At 35.7% G+C, this 18,451-nt stretch overlaps 3 protein-coding genes and 2 long non-coding RNA genes across 9 annotated transcripts in view; 3 read left to right on the top strand and 2 right to left on the bottom strand.

The window, feature by feature from the left end:
- LOC124447455 overlaps positions 1-1,061 on the top strand; it is a 7,373-nt gene extending 6,312 nt beyond the window's left edge. Inside the window, exon 7 of the mRNA XM_046998401.1 lies at positions 330-1,061. Coding sequence (XP_046854357.1) covers positions 330-481 — 152 coding nt within the window. The 3' untranslated portion in view covers positions 482-1,061. The remainder of the gene's footprint in view (positions 1-329) is intronic.
- The window catches only part of LOC124447453 (5-hydroxytryptamine receptor 2A-like), a 26,353-nt gene extending 16,034 nt beyond the window's left edge, over positions 1-10,319 (top strand). For 2 of the 4 annotated variants that reach the window (XM_046998392.1, XM_046998394.1), the window contains one exon: positions 623-1,061. In XM_046998392.1, coding sequence (XP_046854348.1) covers positions 623-650 — 28 coding nt within the window. In that variant the 3' untranslated portion in view covers positions 651-1,061. Of the gene's footprint in view, positions 1-622; positions 1,062-9,177; positions 9,434-10,121 lie in introns of those variants that run through there. The other 2 variants (XM_046998376.1, XM_046998391.1) reach the window with 2 other exon arrangements.
- Positions 1,618-18,451, bottom strand: LOC124447461. Its single transcript, XR_006948732.1, has 2 exons — positions 18,413-18,451; positions 1,618-2,331 (listed from the first exon to the last, which is right to left on the bottom strand). It is a non-coding gene; the product is annotated as an uncharacterized LOC124447461 (long non-coding RNA).
- On the bottom strand, positions 4,412-7,265 carry LOC124447459. The gene is made up of 2 exons (XR_006948730.1): positions 6,567-7,265; positions 4,412-4,837 (listed from the first exon to the last, which is right to left on the bottom strand). It is a non-coding gene; the product is annotated as an uncharacterized LOC124447459 (long non-coding RNA).
- On the top strand, positions 4,674-7,844 carry LOC124447457 (putative defense protein). Of its 2 annotated transcripts, none has more exons than XM_046998402.1 (3): positions 4,674-5,000; positions 7,261-7,428; positions 7,547-7,844. In XM_046998402.1, the coding sequence occupies exons 1-3, from the start codon at positions 4,674-4,676 to the stop codon at positions 7,628-7,630; spliced, it is 579 nt and encodes a 192-aa protein (XP_046854358.1). In that variant the 3' UTR covers positions 7,631-7,844. The 2 variants fall into 2 exon arrangements, with proteins under 2 accessions (XP_046854358.1, XP_046854359.1); XM_046998403.1 differs by having other exon boundaries at positions 7,261-7,336; positions 7,547-7,625.

Below are 18,451 nucleotides of genomic sequence, written 5' to 3'. Positions count from 1 at the left end.
CCTAACAAATTTTTCATGACCTTAGAGGTCGATAGTGAAATTCTATCTCACCCTTTTAAAAGGAAAGATTTTTTATGGCTCATAAGGGACTCTATAACTGTAGTTGGACACTAACGTATTATTATTATTCCAAGAAATGCCCCGAACCCAAGTTTTAGACTTGTTGGACCGTGAGCAATCTCACGCATGGCCAAATTTGAACCTTGGCATCTATGGTCACTCACCAATGCAGCATGTTCAACGTACAATGTAGAAGTTCCTTATATTAAGTTTAAGATGATACACAACTTGATATTAAGATTAATACAACTTTATTGATCTTTTGGCAGGCTGTCCCAATAAAGACCAAGCGATTGGTATCGGACTGCACATTCCAGGAAAATACCGTCCGTTGTCAATATACTCAATCGGGTCCTGGTATTCAACAGAAGTAGAAACCGATTACATCAAAATTTACGTGCGCTCTCGTTCCGTCAACTAAAGTCCATCATATTAATGACAAATATGTTCCCTTTAAAAATAATGAAAATAAAAAAAATTCGGCTAAAGTTTTAAATGCAAATCCTAAGTCAATGATCGTGTTTCTACCGATTGTTGTTGGAAGTAGAGTCACCGGAATAAGGCTTTTGGCGGTGAAGATTACGGATTAACTCTGGGATTTGGATTTAAAATAGAAACAAAATGGTGGCGATATAACTTAATGATGTATTACATTCATACTATTCAACTAAATGACAAGCACTACATTCCGCACAAGGACTTTCCTGTGGATTCACATATAATAATTCATGAGAATTTCTTAACAAATCAATATTTTTAATGATTGCATAATTAAATTACGAAACGGATATATATATGGTATAAGTTGTATTCGTAATAAATAATAAATATAGTCATCTATCAGTACTATAATAATATAATTATATATAAATATTTTTCAGTCACCTTTAGAGTCTTTTTGTATGAGTACACGTATAGTCAGTGGCAGATCTATTATAAGTCATGTAATTTACGTAACTTACGTATACATTTTACCAAGAAACCACAATTTTTCAAATCAATTTCCAAATCTGATCGTCTATCTTCTTGGAGACTGCTCAACATTAGCAAAGTTTTCTGTAGAAGTCCAAGTTCAGCTTTCTGCGATTTTTTTTACTAATCACATGTTTCGCTGTAAAAAGCGATAAAACTTAACAGTACCCTCATTTTTACCAAATCTGGTAACTTGACTCATAAATGGGTGGCCTGACTTGCTTAAGCTCTTAGTGTAGTTGAAGAGGCCTATTGACCGATCACAAAGACACAGGAAATTCATTAATATCGGGATCAGCGCAGGGAATAATTTTAATCATCGAATAAAAGTGTTGCGAAATTTCATTTTAAACAATTGAGTAAGTCCATGGCAAATATTAATGTTCTATGCAGTGTTCAAAACGACATTTTGAGCGACAAAATGAAATCTGTCGATCAATGAATAATGTGTACATTGAGGCGGATAGCGATGTTGTTTCCCTTGCAGCTATCACTTGTAGTAAGTGGAGTATTATCTTTTAAAATTTATGCATCTAGCAAAAATCATGCGATAAATATTTTCAATTTTCATTCCAATCGGTTTCCTTCAACTATGATTAGGTGTAATATCATGTGTAATACATGACTTTCAGGTATATCTTCTTAAATATCTTAATTATGTGTTATATTTCCTTCAAATTTATCGTCTTTGGAATGTTTCAGCTAAGTAAATTCAGTCCTATACGATTTTATGATATCATTGAGTGTCCTTTTATCTGGCAAAACTATATGATACACTTCTCTCATTTTTCCCTCTCCTCTCTTCTGTCATCCGTCTTGTTTAGAATGTTTTCAAAGTGTTCAACTCCTTTACTTTTCCTTTTGTGCATGAAAATCAATTCATTTTCACTCTCGTTTTACATCTTTTCCTTTTTCGTCCATTCGTTTTTCAACTTCAAGAGCTCCCTTTCCATTTCCTTTGTCTTCATCCGCTGATGCAACTCATCAAAAAAAACAGTTGCTTTGCTTTTGCTATACTGCTTGAGAATTGCTGCTTTTTGTTCTCTTACATTAGTCCTTACTAATCTCACATGATTAAAGTTCTGTTTTTTGTTCAAATTTTCATGTATCTCTTCAAGTTTCACTTCCACCTTTTTCATGTTTTTCCCGAAACATCTTTTGCGATGATTTTCAATTGCAACACTGCATGTTTACGATAATCAATGCTGTTCAGATACTATTCAAAAGAAGTAATAATAATAACAGCTAATCTTTTTTGAGGATGCCAACATCACTAAAAGTTGTTTACAGAGGGGTCCTCTAAAAGTAAATAAATATAATATAACTACTTAAAAAGAAAAAGAAAAAGAATACAAATCGAAAAATATGAAGATAAAACTACATCATTTGAAAATTAACACGCGAAAAACAAAACTAATTAAAATAGTGCTTTCTTGATACCACGCTTAAATTGGCTTAAGGTGGGCACATCTCTTAGGGAAAGGGGTAAGGCATTCCAAACGTCCGCTGCAAAATTTATTGTTATCCAGTGCCCCATCTTCTATGTGCGAATGATTTGCGGATATTTCGCTTTGAACGAGTATTATAGTTATGATAGTTACTGTTAAAACAGCAGTGAAAAGTTTGCATAAAAAGGTTATTAACTACCTGTAAACTTTGGTTCGTAGTTTTAGATTGTCGTGTTTTGCCAAACAGTTAAGAAACTTGAAGAGTTCCGTTTAATTTGAAATCTAAATCTTTGGTAAATTGTGTATGGCTTCTTGGTTTGTTGATGTGAATGTGCAAGTCATTAATCTTATCTGCGTGTAGTGCTGTGATTTATCGTCTACGTAGCGGAACCAAAAAAATAATGCATGTTGGTAAGTCGCCAGCACTCGTTCTTCTACAGTCTGTATGAAAATTTTAGCAACAGTGATTTGTCGTCAAAAGACGGCTGTTTATCTGTTGGTTATATGTATGGTTTTTAGTTTTTAATGAAGGTTTCAGTTAATTGTAACCTTTATTTTGATTTGTTTGTATGTGGGTGCAGTATATGTCTGTCAAGTATTTTGATAGTTGGTAAGTATAGGCTAATTCAGGATATCTGTTGAAACATCATTATAAAAAGGTTTTACGAGAATTACCGCAGAAGCATATGGAAGAGCGATTATCATTGCTAGTTCATATTCAAGGTCGAACAATATTACTTTTAACACTTCTTTCTGTTTTAATATTTTTACTTGAACTATATTGAAATATGTGTAATACTGCATGTAAGTACAACATAGCTTTTAGAGAGCAGGTGTCCTATTTTTAACAGGTTATTAAGAACTGGAAATTGACAGATATTTTGGTGAACGTGCTTAGCACGTGATGTTATACTCAGGGGCGGATCAAGCTTTCGCACGGCCCCTGGCGCTCCAAAAGCTATCCCCTCCCCAACTGACATCCTTTATCCCCAAAACTGCAGAAAAATTGATAATTTTTTATGTTTTAGAAACAAAAAAGTTAGGTGTAAGGGGGTGTTTACATGAATCCGGAATGAGTTTCGATCCGGAATGAACTCATTCCACTTTAAAAGAAATCCTATTGCATGTTTACATGAATCCGGAATGAGTCACAACTCGATCCGGATCGAGTTTATTCCTAGTTTCATTCCGGATCGAAATTTCATTCCGGATCGAAATTTACTTGTTATCTCATGTAAACGCGAATTGAATTTCATTCTGGAATGATATTGTGATTAATGACGAAGCACGCATGTGGCATGGGTATTGTCTTCCGGCAAATTGAAGCTCGTAAGCAAATAAAGAGGCTAAATGGGTTAAAATGAGTGCGAAGAAAAACAACAATTAGTTTCATGTAAACACGGATTGACATCACGTTTCGATCGGGATTGAAAGTCATTCCGGATTCATGTAAACACCCTCTAATAAAAATTGCGATATTTACTAAGAATGTTTCCACTAAAGCGTTTTATACAAAAGTTGTTTTTGAACAATGACGAGCCCAACGTTTCATACAATGCATTTTACTGACATAAAATTTCATCTCATTCATAGTCTGTAATAACGCCAAGTTGACATCAAATGGAAGCACTCGAAATTTTGTCTGTTATATGAAGTTTTATTTAAAAACAAAATCCTATCTTCTGTGATGTGGTTTTTGCATTTTTCTTGCCACACAAAGGCAATATTTCCATTGAAATATTTGCTTAGCGCGGGGCCCCTGACGAACGCCCACAACGCCCTTTCTTTAATAATCTGGCCCTGATTATATTATACTAGACTAATGATAATCAGTTGTCATAAACAGGTGTCTTCAAATGTTCCAACTAAAAGTTGGTCGGTATTTCCATGCAGTCGTTTATAGAAAGATGCAGAATATTTTGAGAACCAAATTAAAGAATTTGATTTAATTGCCACCAAAGTTCATGTACAACATATTTATGTAATTTTCACAAAAAATATTTAGTCCCGATGTTGCTTCGATCGTTGACAAAGGAAACCCTGCCGGACATTTTTCTAACGAGATGTGTGCAATGATAATATACATATGCAAATGTTAAAAACGAATGACAGATGTTTATAATTACGATCATAAATTATTAGCATTTGTCATCGACGCTAAACATAAAAAAATTCATCGAGCATAAGCTACAAATGTCAGTTTCTGTAATCATTTTTCTCTTTTTAACTCTATTCCATGTAGCTAGATGTCATTCTGACGGTGCTCCTGACTCGCAATGCGTGAGTATGATGCCAAGACACGATGTTCCGTCTCAAACAGTTAATAGTCCATATCATGTTAAAGTTGATAAAACATTCTATAATGACACAAAAATCAATGTATCCATCGAAAGTTTGAGTGAGTATATTAAAGGATTTCTTCTTCAAGCAAGGCAAGTTGGTGAAAACACGGCAATCGGGATGTTTTCAGAATCATCACTACCAGAAAATACAAAGTTCGTGAATTGTGGTAACAGTAAGGTACTGATAATATTTGCATAATAGCTAAATTTTAAAGTTGCTTTGCGCTCCTCTTAAGACTAAAACTTTTTGTATACTCTAACTCTGTATTTTGTTGAGTGTAAAAAGAGTGTAAACACTGCTAATCAATATAAAAATAACGGATAAAAATTGCATGTTTTCACCACTGAGATCTAAAGTTGCGTTTAGAAATCAAGAAGCATGCAAGGTAATCTGATATTATGCCGTTAGTTGACATGTTAGGCCCGGTTCAAACGTCGCATTTTACATGCGCCGAATCAAATCTGAGTTTTAGTCGACTAAAATAGTTTTATGCGTAGTTTGATTCAGACGTCGAATTTAATAGTCGCATTTATTATAGTTATGCTTCCACTTTTTCACAGTTTATTCATTTTCTTGTACTAATTTCCTAAAATGGCGAACAGAAAAATGTTGAGTTTATGCATTTCAAATATGATTCGTGTTAATAGGAAAAGACGAATATTGATGCATGTTACAGCAAATAAACTATTGTAAACGAGACGGCAGCTTCTGCAAATTTCCCATGTTTTTCTACCGTTAATTGGTCAAAAAAAGCCTTCATACGTAGCCCTCCTTATCGATCATGTCGAAGACAAGATAGAAATTCCGGCTGTTGGAAGAAAGTTTGGAGTATTTATTCTGATCTTCGATTCAAAAAAACATTTCGTGTATCTCGAGGAAACTTTCCTTGTACATATAAATTTTTTGCACTTTAAACAAGTGTATTTTGTTAAACTTGTGCACGAAATACAAGGGCCGTTACCAACACTCGCCGCCGCCATGTTTTTACAACTTTGCGCATGGCATTTAGCATGGAAATAATTGATTTTTGCTTAGAAATATCTTAAAATAAATTATGCATTAAATTCGGCTCATGTAAAATGCGACGTTTGAATCAACATCGAATTTCCGTCGAATATTCGACTAACTCAGTCGAATATGCGACTAAAGTCGCATTAAATTAAAATCCGTTGAATTTAATTGATTCAAACGTCGCATTTTACATGCACATAATTCTCGCATTTGATTCGGCGCATGTAAAATGCGACGTTTGAACTGGGCCTTAATTACACTATTAAGAACTCTCGGTCGTTTAATAAGTAAATCATTCTCCAGGGAATAGGTTTAGAATACCCAACGAATCAAAAGTGTATATAGCCATGCCGTATACCGATGCAGCTTCAACGTCAGAGCAAATCTATCATAGGTTTTAAAGTACCTTCAGCCTAAATGCCTCTTTAAAGTCAACATAACTACGCTGTCATGAGGCTACGTACCTACGTGTCTAGGCAACTCGCTTATGCGTATGTAGATATACCGTCTTCTTTGATTGCTACCAACCTCTACGAAATTATCAAAGCTTTGATACCTTGCCGTTTTCTATACTTCCCTTTTTTACTCAGCCAAACACGTTGCACCGCACGTGACGTACAATATTGTCCAACGAAGCTTCTTCAATCTTTATAAGTGGCTGAATATAGGGTCAAACGGGATCCAACTTCATTGCGTCACGCAATGCATGGTTTTGTAGGATGCTCTACTAACCTATGTGTTATTAGCCAACACAATGTTTTCATCCCCTCATCTTTCTGCTTGTTTTCTTCCTGAACTGCCATCTCTGCTCTTCCAATGCTGCTTCAACATTTGAATATTGTTGTAATGAAAACACACGTAAAAGAACTCTATTAAGGCACCGCAGTAACGTTGCAACCCATGTTATATCAACAGTGAACTCCATAATAACTATAATAGTCTATATAAAATACGACGCCATCTTTTGTAAATTTTAGTACTGATTAAGCTTATTTTTATAGGTCATTTCATTTTGTATCTTTAATACGACTTATAATTACTTTATTTGTTTAGTATCTTACCTTTCTGATTACAAATATTAGATTTGTTACAAACTTTTGGAAAAATCTTTGCCCAGTTATTTTTTGTAGATTATATCGCTCAAGTCTCAAAGGACAAAATATGCAATTTCAAATTCATCATTTATACATCTATGTCACGGCCGTGCTTTTAATTGTTTTTGCTAAAATTGTAGCAAATAGGTATAACCTGCAAAAGGTCAAACGACTTATGAAAACGTCCACAAAAGTGCAAGGATTTCTTAATATCCTTGAATATTGTTCAAGTTATCGCTGGAAAAAAGAGCAGACTTTTTAAAATGTGCATCATTTTTTAGGAAAAGAGCTGAGAGCATCTGTATCTATTGATCTTTCATCTTCTGTTATAGAGCGCTGTCACTCACTCCGCTCGCCTTAATGTAAGAACGTTGACTTTCGATTGGGAGCCACCAAAAGGTTTATCAGGTAATATATCTTTCTATGCCACCGTCGTGAAGGATTATCGTACTTACTGGGTTAAACTTCAGTCGGCTGAACTCCGTGTAACCTATAACAAGGTAATACTGGATTGTACTCAGGTTTATCCTCCATCAATCATTCTGCATGCAACTGTATGTAGGTGAATATATACTTGTGTGACTCACTTATTTCTTCTAAATTTCTGCATATCCACAGAACGATAGCGGAGCTGGCTCGAATGTTGTTGGTATGCCATCTTTATTCTTTATGGGACTAGTTCTTGTCTTGTTTGAAATGTGATTGGAAACTTCTTCATACGCTTTTATTTCTTATATCCTACACACGAAGGAAGAGGAACTACCGTAGGTGCAATCATTGTTTATCGTCACTTGTTAAACAATTAACACCTGAAGGCAAATTTGTGCCCATGTAGCTTATAGTAAAATGGTAACTCGTAGCACAATACTTCATGTTGTATGAAAAAAATGGTAATAAAATACTCGAATTTCCTTGATTATCAGTTTCATCGAGTTTCAATTTTTTGAGAATGAATCTTCATATGATAGTATTTGATGGTTAAAAAGAACAAAAGAACATCTTAGCTTTCATATTACTGCTTTAGGCCGTCGTCTGTCATAAATTAAATTACTACAACACTCCCTACCCCCAATTACCCCCAATCATAACTGTGCACATGAATGAGAAATTGTGCTGATTCAGCATTTTAGACATTTTTGTCTCCTGTCTGTTACTAACACTTTTGTTTTACTCTATTAATATGACTTTATCCACGAAAAATATTAATTGAGGGTTAGTTCTCTTTGAACTGAGAGCAATTATAATCGCAATAAGTCTGTGTGATTAAAATTAAAAAGATTACAATGTGATGCATTGTTTCTGAAGTCATGACTTACGTGTCAATAATTATGGGGAATGCTTCTCAACCAGTGAGCTTACTCTTCATCATCGTAATGATTTTCATCGATATCATCGGCATAAAACTGCTCAGATCGAGTCACTTTCGTCATTTTCATGAAATGCGTTTGCGCATTGATTGCACTGACAAACGCTAGCGCAATACAAGTAGACCTTGTGACAAGATCATTTATTTCATGTCCATCCCATCTTACATGCCATTTAACATTTTTAAGAATCCCACCTGGGGTGGGTTTTAAATTTATCCAATTTATTGAGACATTCCCATCATCTTCAACAAGCAAGCCACGTTCAGCTACGACAGGACTATCAGTGAGGGAATTTAAAGCTTTCCTCCAAATTGCAGCAAGATACGCAACTCTCTTTAGGTGTTTCCTTAACACATTCTTGGTCACAATACTTTCCAAGTCGGAAATGTTATGACGTGCTGTATTTACATCATTCACTTGTTTTTGATGAAACAAAAGGGCAACAAATCTTTCGATCTCTTTTTCCAACCTTGGTGTGACGATCAATGAATATAATGAAAACATCGCCAATCGTCCGTAAACACATTTTTGACACTGAGTGCGCTTTTAACCCTTTGTTGCATGAATTTTTTCGCTGACCAAGCTCCATCGTGTTCGGTGATTGTTGCCCTGAAGCAACAGAACTTTTGAGCGAAATTGTCAAGCGTATTCTGTCCCAGAATCCTTTTATTCCTTGTCAGCATGATTCTTTATAGACCAAGCATAGCTAATCGAGACGAAGAATCATCCAATGAACAAGTAGCTTTGACTATCGCTCAATTGGTGCAACTTAATACTTACCACCGTCGTTGGCAAGAAGAAGTTAAGCGGAAACGGAGAAACAAATCGCATGAAGCTCCTAGCTCTTCCAATCTACATACCTTACTTGTATTAAAATTCGAGTCGTACTCATTTTCGCTCAGCTTTAAATTCGCGCGATTTAATTTCGCGCACTTTGTTGACAATTATTCGCGCAGCTTTAAATTCGCGCAAGTAGTTTTATGTGCTCGTTCTTTTTGGTTTGTTCAAAAGAACTATTAATAATTAACGCATTTATATTGAGCTTTCTTTATTAAGAAATACCTCAATATTCATCAAAAAAGCGATTGGGTGGCCTCAAAAATGGCTTCAAAATAAAGCGTAAGTTCACTATCCCAACAAGAACTAAAAAATGTAGTAAATGATATTGCCTAACAATATACTTTATAAGTCAAACAAAAGTTTAGCTACAGTTCTAATGGATCCTCTTTTCGTTGTGGTTCCTCCAATGCGGCGCTCCCACCTGATCGTTGCCAACCTAAAGCTGGATTTCCACTTCCCGGTAAGGACGGAAAACGATAAACGCCAAACGGTACAGGCATGCGCAGTAGAAAATGTAGCACCGCAAAACGGTATGCACACCGTACTGCTTTCCAATTTTAAAAGTTGAAGTCAAGTCAACTTTTTTCCGCGGAATTCATACCGTTTCACTTTTTAGCCAATCAAATTATACCACAAAAATTGACTCCTGGGTAGTAGCAAGATGGCGGATAATACTGAATTGATGCTCACAAAATTATTAAGTTTTCAGAGAAGCAATCGGCATGTCAATTATTATGGTAGCCAAATATTTACTGGATCTGAAGAATCCACGTATATATTGGATCAAGATATAATGCAGAAGACGACGGCGACTGAAGATGTTTCCAAGGAGCAGCAACTGCTTAGCCAAACCAGTGATAATACGATAGACAATTTTGGACATAACGAAGAGAGCGAGTACTCTTTACAAAGTCAGAATCACTTCAGTAGTAATTTGATTGATGAAGTGAGGAATTATCCTTGCCTATGGGATTTGAAGTCCAAAGGGTTCAAGAACAGTGTTATGAAGAAACAAGCATGGTTAAAAATTTCAGAGCAACTCCATGTGCAAGGTACAGTCTCTAAATATGCATCAATGACAAAGCATCCTTTGACAAATGACAAGCAGGAAGCTTATCATGTTTATTGTGGTAACCAGAAATGAAAAATCTCTCATGTTTTTACTTTGTTACATGCCATTTCATGTGTTTATACCTGTGTGTTTGCATACCTAGCATTACATCTAAAAAACCATATTGTTAGTTTTGTCCTAGTTATGTAAAGTCCATAGCAAAACTTCAGATGATATTGATATTTTGTTCATAAACTCATTTGCAGATGCTTTTATTTTTTTGCTATTAAACCAGATGTGTATAAAAATATTAGTATTGCACACCACATGTTGTGTTGTGCTTTCTTTTAAATTTGTGACTTGGTATGCTTTTGACAACAATTAGTTATTTTACCCATATGTTTTCAGCAATTGAAGCAGAAAATGAGTTCAAAAGGTTAAGAGAAAATTTCCGAAAGTGTCTGAAAAGAGAGAATTGGAATCACGATCTGGAGCAGAAGCAAAAAAGTTACCCACATGTGCCTTCTTTGTTGAATTGAGTTTCCTTAGAGATAGTGTTTCTAATAGAAAATCAACAAGCAATGTGAATGTACCCAGACTATCAGATAGTCGATCATCGTCACCATTTGATTTAACTCAAGTATCCTCAGGCAGTTCCAATGAAATAGCAATTGCTGCACCTGGAATGAGAAATCCATCACCCAAGCCCAAACCATCCTCAGAAATCATAGCAGCCTCAACGAAAACTCAAACGAAAAGAAGATGATGACCCTTTGAATGCAGCTCTTACTGCAGCAATAGTCAAAGACATTAATAAATCTGGTGAAGACACAAATGATTCTGATTTACTTTTTTATAAAAGTCTGGTGGCACCTTTAAAACAACTCTCATCTAAGAAGAACAAGAGAGCTAGAATCAAACTTTTAGAGGTATTAATGAGCTTTGACATTGATGATGAATGATTAACTGCATGCTATATAACTGCATTAACTGGAACTATAAATACCATTTTGATGTTTAAGTTCTTGTTTTATTTAATTCTAGTGTGTTTTGTTGAAGGTAAATTGGTTTTCAACTGATGCTTGTTGTTTTGTCATTTATAATTACAGTTGCTTTTTCTGAAGGCCTTATCACGATTAGAGCATTAAAATTCTGGTTATATGTGGGTATTTTTATACAAGTTTATTAGAAAACTAGCATACTTAAAACTTAAGAAATTACAAACTTTCTACACATTATATATGTTCTACTTTACTCATATGTACATGTTTCATTAATGAATGCTCCAACAATTGTCAAACCCAGTTAAAGATAACTTGTATTATTCATGTGTTGCTGTGACATGCTTCAATTGCCATGGTACTTGCCGTGCCTCAGACATGAAATAATCACAAAAATTTTCTCGTATTCTCTTGGCTATTTTACTGTATTTATTAGAACCAAGTTGTTGAATGTCAGCCAACCCAGCTGTGCTATGAAATGCTTCTACTTCGTTGCGCCAGGCTCCTTTTTTAAATCCATAGCTGTTTTCGGTATCTGCAAAACCTGGAGGACCGTACTTACTTGCCTCAAAAGATTTGCCATGCATCAAGTAATTATGCAATGCCACAACTGCTTTTGTTGTACAAACGACCAAGACAACTTTACCAATAATGGGGCGTCGCCAAATTCGGAAACGTGCAGCAGCTATGCCAAATGAGTTTTCAATGACCCTCCTAGCTCTAGACAAACGATAGTTATAAATCCTCTCTTTCAAAGAGAGTACCTCGCGCGGGTAGGGTTTCATCAGTTGCTCAGACAAACGGAATGCCTCGCCCCCAACAAAAACATAAGGAAATTTGTTTTCTGATCCAGGTATCTTCTCATTTCTGGGTAGATGCAAAATATCATGTTCTATTGCATATCCTAGATTACTACTAGAAAAAACGCCTCCATCACTATTTCTGCCCGAGTTTCCTATATCTACGAGGGTGAACCGGTATTGTGCATCGCACACTGCTAAAAGAATAATTGAGTGAGTTTTTTTATAATTAAAGAAACTCGACCCTGATCTTGCTAGAGCTTGCATGACTATATGCTTGCCATCAATTGCCCCCAAGCAATGTGGAAAATTCCATTTGCGATTAAAATCTTTCGCAATGTTCTTCCATTCGACTTCACTTTCAGGACACTTAACGTAAATGGGTGAAAGAACATCCCAAATAGCTGCCGTGGTCTCTCTTATGACACGGCTGATAGTTGTAGGATGTATACGGAAATTGCTTGACAGCGAAGCGTGAGAGTTTCCAGTGACCAAGTATCTTAGAGTAACTGAGAGCCGCTCACTCGGAGATATTGGTTCTCTTTTTTCACTGCACTTGGCGATTTTAGGAGCAACAAGCTGCAAAATATCAGCAACAAGCTGCGACAAGCTGCAAAAGATCAGTCCAATGTGCTTTAAAAACATCAGCGATCAAAACCTATTGTTTTGTTGCGCGAAAACCAAGCTCTTCTCTAATTAGCTTAACATAGGGGATAAGAATGCGATTGACTAATTCAATTTCTTTCGTTTCATTTGACCAATGATTTTCCGTGTGGGTAACGTGGAATTCTTTTGGAAATCTGAATTTAGGGTGACACCGGTCTGTTTTCCCCTGGTAGATTAGTTGAATTGGCAGAAACTTTCCCGACGCGATGACTGAGAATGTTCCAGTAATTTGGCGATAAACGGCGCTATCACTGATCGGCACAAACTTCTCGTTAGTTTTGTCCATTGTATATTTGCTGATGAGGACAAACGGGAGAGGGGTCTGGTCAATGTTTATAATGAGATCGTCGGTAACGTCATAAGCGGTAACCACTTCCTTAGTAGAACGATGAAACGTGAAGCGAATTTCTTTTAAGAAGCCAGGTGATACGGGTTGTTTTGCAGTTGTTGCTCTACGTTTACTGAAACCCAATCTTCTGAAAATTGACTGGCACCATGTATAGTGGAATTCTAGGGTTCCTCCGTTTTCTTTCAACAAAGACCGATCATTAGCCAGTACTATCCCCTTCGCTATGGAAATAGCAATGTTGTAATTGACAACACAACCGGCCGTTCTCATGCTCTTGATCATGGCGATAACTTTCTCATCGATGTTCTCGGGTAACAAAGTTTTTGCTCCACGATGTTTTCTTGGCAATTGTTCGAGTTCAGTGCGCTCTTTTCGTTCCTTATTGTACGATTTGACAAGTCCACGAACAGTTGACTCTGGTACGGAATACTTTCTTGCCGCCGGTCTTATTCCATGCACAATTCCCCATTTTGCAATTTCTGCTCGTTGAAAAGCATCATATGCTCCATATTTGCCCCTCCTTTTCTTTGGTTCTGGAGCGTCAAGAAATAAATGCTGTTTTACTGCATTTTCTTCAGCAGCATTTAATTTGCTGTCAGACGACGCGACCGAAATATCGTCTTGGGAAACCTTTTTGAAATATTTTAACAGAGCCATGTGCGTTGATTTCCCGCACAATGTTTTCTGTTGGCAATACTTGAACGGTAGAATATGTGTTGCAGAAACGTTTGACGTATTTGGCAATTAGTTAATAAGGAAGTAAAATCAGTCAGTATAATAATAATAGAACATCATATCTAACACCTAAAGAAACGTGACTCATCATTGACTATTGTGTTGGAGAAATGGAAAGCATTTGCATCGTGTGCAATGATTTGAAAAAATACACTTGTCTAAAATGCCAATCATTTGTTTGTAACTGAGGAATCAAGTGTTCAATCCCTGCATCTGAAAACTATCCTGGATGGAAAAGTCGTTCGAGTGTTGCTTTAGGTGAAGCGTGCGACGCGAAAGAAAATTACGCATCTGATGGCTTGCTTCAGGAAACCCACGATTCAGGAACGGATGATTCTAATTCAGTGAAACTGAGCCCCGAGGGGACATCGTTTTCTCTGGCTTGCGTATCACGAGGTTTTCATGAATACAGAAAAATCTGGGCTCCAAGAATCAACCAGCAGTTAATAATAAAACCAGAATCAGGAAAGCTATTCGACCCATATGCTATTGGTCTGTTTACCAAAATCAGAGGCAAGATTGAACCATTGTCACTGGTCGGACATTTGCCTCGAGAGATTTCCCGATTTTGCAAGTTCTTTTTTGAATATGGGGGCAATATAGAAGCATGTGTGGGTGACATCAAATTTCGTCGATCCCCATTACCACAAGGAGGCTTGGAGATTCCTATTACCCTAACAGTCATGCAGAACAATACAAGTTTTAGGATATACAGCAAAATGCAGGCATTCGTGACGGAATACTACGTAGAACCCGAGAATATCCCGACTGAAATTGTACAGGATGAAAATAAAGACATTTTTGATTTTTAATGTTACCAGGATAACTAAAAACATATGTCAATATGTATATGCGTTAATAAAACAACTGATTTGCATAACCAACAATGAATGTCTCATGTTACACTACAAAGCTTTTCGCGCGGATTATATTTCGCACAGTACTAAAATTCGCGCACTCAGCGCTGCGCGAATTCTAGTACTGCGCGAATTTTAATACAAGTAAGGTAGGAATATTTGTGCATTCCAAGACTGAAAGCCATGACACTGCATCGGAATCTCCATTTCGTACGGAAGAGTATTGAGCGTTTCCACAGATCTTGGTAACAAAGTATGTCGCCGTTATTAGGAGGACATGGCAGCATGTCATTCAAGTCTACGTCTGGGCTGTTTACATGCAGCAGCTGCAGTAGACAACATCGATCATAACCAGAGCTCAACGAAAGCCAAAGATTTTATTTGACGGCACTGCAATATCCTTGTTTCAACATATATATATATAATCCTGGTTTAGAACGAACACCTACAAATATTTTGTAAAAAAATTGCGCCAACTTAATTGGCAAACTTCCATCGACTTACACAGACGTCGTTCCCGTATCAGCAAGAATCAGAAAAGTTTGCATTCCAACTACAACTGCAGATATTAAATCGAATGGATGCTCCTTCACTACAGGCATTGATGACAAATTTAAATGGTTAAAAAATACAGTCCTATCGTTATAGAAACGTTGGATGAAAATGCTACTATTTCTGGGACTGCTTTCCACTCACATCAACAGTCTTGTATACACCCTTTTCAAGCTCCGATTGTTCAGAATTCGTGTTTAATAAGAGACACGGGAACATTTTTGTTCAGAGTTCACGTGCAACTCAGTCCTGTTCTTTGTGAGGTGAAATTAGTCGCTTGACTCGACTCATTATTGATTCAAATTGGATGCAAGAAAAGAATTAGTAGCGAGTTGAACCGCAAACGTCGTATATTATCAACTTTTAGTCTGCGTGACTCTGGTCAGCGCTTATTTAGCGATTATTCGAACTATTTGATTATAACAACGAAACTGATCGATAAATTTAAGAGCAATTTGCTTTGCTCGACATTTGCCGAAATTTCTTTGAACAATTTTAAACAATATTTTGACTTCAGGTTCAACATGATTGCTATTTTAAGAACAAACATCTTGAAATGGCGCAATATCAAGTTTTAATCATCACCACATAAGCTTTCTCCATACAAATTTTTCTACTTTTAATAGAAATTGAACACTTTTAGCGCATATCTGCTTCACTATTGATTGTTCAAGTTTGGCAACAATTCTGCAAGCTCAGAATATTATAATATAGATGTCATCTAATTTTCCGCAAAAATTTAGTCGGATTTCGAATGGTTCATTGCAAAATGTCGAATATTTTGGCTGCTAGACTGAAGAATTCGAGTTAATTCTGCAATAATTCATCTATAGATTATAGAACATAGCTATGTGAAGGAATTCATTCCTGTTGCTACAATTCATTACAAAAAGTGCAGCTTTTCTGTCACGCTGTGAGCAATAGATCGTGACTAAAACACCACACGAGTACATACGAGTACATACGAGTAACATACGAGTACATACCAGAGCCCTCTATAGTATAAGAGTTGGGACATCTATTGTTATCCGTATAGCTTACGTTGATTGGGCAATATTAATCACCTGATCAATTTCCGCCATTTTGGTTCCTAGTTTTGAAATTTTATCTTGTGTTTATATAGCAATTGCTGCTAGTAATACAGTATTTTGAGATAATATTGCGTTTTTTTATGGATAAGTGTGTAATAACTGATTGTTGAAGGCTACTAAATGTCATTACATATCGCATAAATCGAGGATTACGAAAAAAATGAAAGAAATGCCTTTACGTCGAACTTACGAAATTTGATTGCGTATGGTGATTGTTGTGCTGAACTGCTTTTGATATAAGGTTCAATTAACTGACTCAAGTAGAGAAACATTTTTGGGCCAAATAACATTGCAAAGTTCGTGCTGATGCAGTTTCAATAGTTTTCTTACTCCAAAGCTTGTCTTTTAATCGAAGATGATTTCTCATTATGTTCTGAAATTGGTCAATCTACAAACCTCTCAATTCTCAGCCACTTCCATACTAAAACAACTACACCAAATCACAGAAACTCTTATGATTTTCCATGTTGTATTTTGTATTTTTAGTTCATCATTTAAAAATGAAGTAATTATAATTAGGATATTCAATGAAACAGCTGAGTACAATATATTTTTGGTATTGAATTGTACAAATGTACCCTACTTCTGTAGCTCAAAGTAGAACATTACTTCTCTTCTAGACTTGTTGATGATATTTTAATTGTAGGTTTTGGTTTATAAGATCACAGAGGCATATCTCCATAATTTCAGCTATTTGGGCTTTTTGATGTATATTACAATTGTTGCTGCCTTTCTCATATATATTAAAATGTTGCCGGCTTTCTTATATATATTTAGGTTGTGCTGGCTTTTTGATATATATATTTCACTGGTAATACAAGGCATAGAATTTGAACAAACGGGGCTGAGCTCCCTCCAACATACCCCTGTTTGATCATTAAACACATATAGATGTCATTCCTCAACCAATAAATTTAACTCTTTGCTAAATTAAAGATTGGATCAGACTCATATGCTGTATAAAAGACTACAAACAGTAGCATTTATAGCAAACAGACTGTTCTTCAACAACAGAAATGTTTCATATTATAGAAATAATATATTCATTTTAAAAAAATGCTTCACCAAAATTTTCAGCAGAATCCCTAACAAACTTTATTAGAAATAAACTTTAATACTTTATAAAGTGATAAAAGCGAAATAACTTCATATAAAGGAATAAAGCGTTTAAGGTCAAATGCATCTTGGCCAAATCATTGCATATTTCAATAACTAAAAAGTAAAAAAGTCTGTCATTTTCTGCTGAGCAAGAAAATTTTGTGATCTTTCAGGATAAAAAATATCATGCTTGGATTAAATTGGGGGGGCATAAATCACTAACTACCATTAAATTGTTACAAATCTTGAACACAAATCTCTCCGGACCAAATCTGCATGATTACTATGATTCAAAGTTTCGAACAAAGTCTTGTCCAAGTATTTGATAACACTGATGCCAGGATAACATTGCCGCTTGCCACCAAGCTTCAAGTCGGAACATAAGCCGAGAAAACACGTTCACGTACGAAAAATACTTCTTACAATGGGTCACGATCAATTTAAAGCACGAACTAGTAAACCGCAAACGAAGCTCAAACCAATGAAATTAAATCAGGTCTGCCGCAAATCGTTAAAAAAACGCAGAGCTTGTATTTATTCCTAATATATTTGATACTACCATGGAATAAGCTTAAATTGCTTTCTTCTTTTGCATATAAACCCAATTTCCAATAGTATTATTATAGTTTCACTTTGCAAGTAGGAACCAAAATGGCGGCTCCGCGCTCGCCCCAGACCGTTTGTCCCAACTCTTATACTATAGAGGGCTCTGGTACATACGAGTGATTATACATTCATTTTGGTCTTTAAGATACTGATTTTGCAGTTAAAAGACTGAATTATATCAGCTAGAACTTTAAAAACATTAAAAGTAAGCTGAAATTGTACGCATAATATGATATATATACGTAACACAGTGCAACTCTCATTTAATTCATATATAATGTACATTTATTTCATATAGCACGTTTTGAAAGCATTATTTATACGTTGTTTATTTAATCGCTTTCATAAATATGTATTTCCTAGGTGAATGTGTGTCAAAAAGCACTCAAATACTGGCAAATCGCATCGACAAAATATCTATAACAAATTCAACTAAAACATACAAATGAATGTAGTATGAAAGTAAAATACCTTTTCAGCATTTAAATCCATCAAATGGTTGCCCCAAAG

Source organism: Xenia sp. Carnegie-2017, unplaced genomic scaffold (genome assembly GCF_021976095.1).
Source record: "Xenia sp. Carnegie-2017 unplaced genomic scaffold, XeniaSp_v1 HiC_scaffold_22, whole genome shotgun sequence".
In the NCBI taxonomy this organism is placed as follows: domain Eukaryota; kingdom Metazoa; phylum Cnidaria; class Anthozoa; order Malacalcyonacea; family Xeniidae; genus Xenia; species Xenia sp. Carnegie-2017.
The sequence above is the reverse complement of the archived record's forward strand: the minus strand, read 5'-3'. Positions and strand labels throughout refer to the sequence as shown.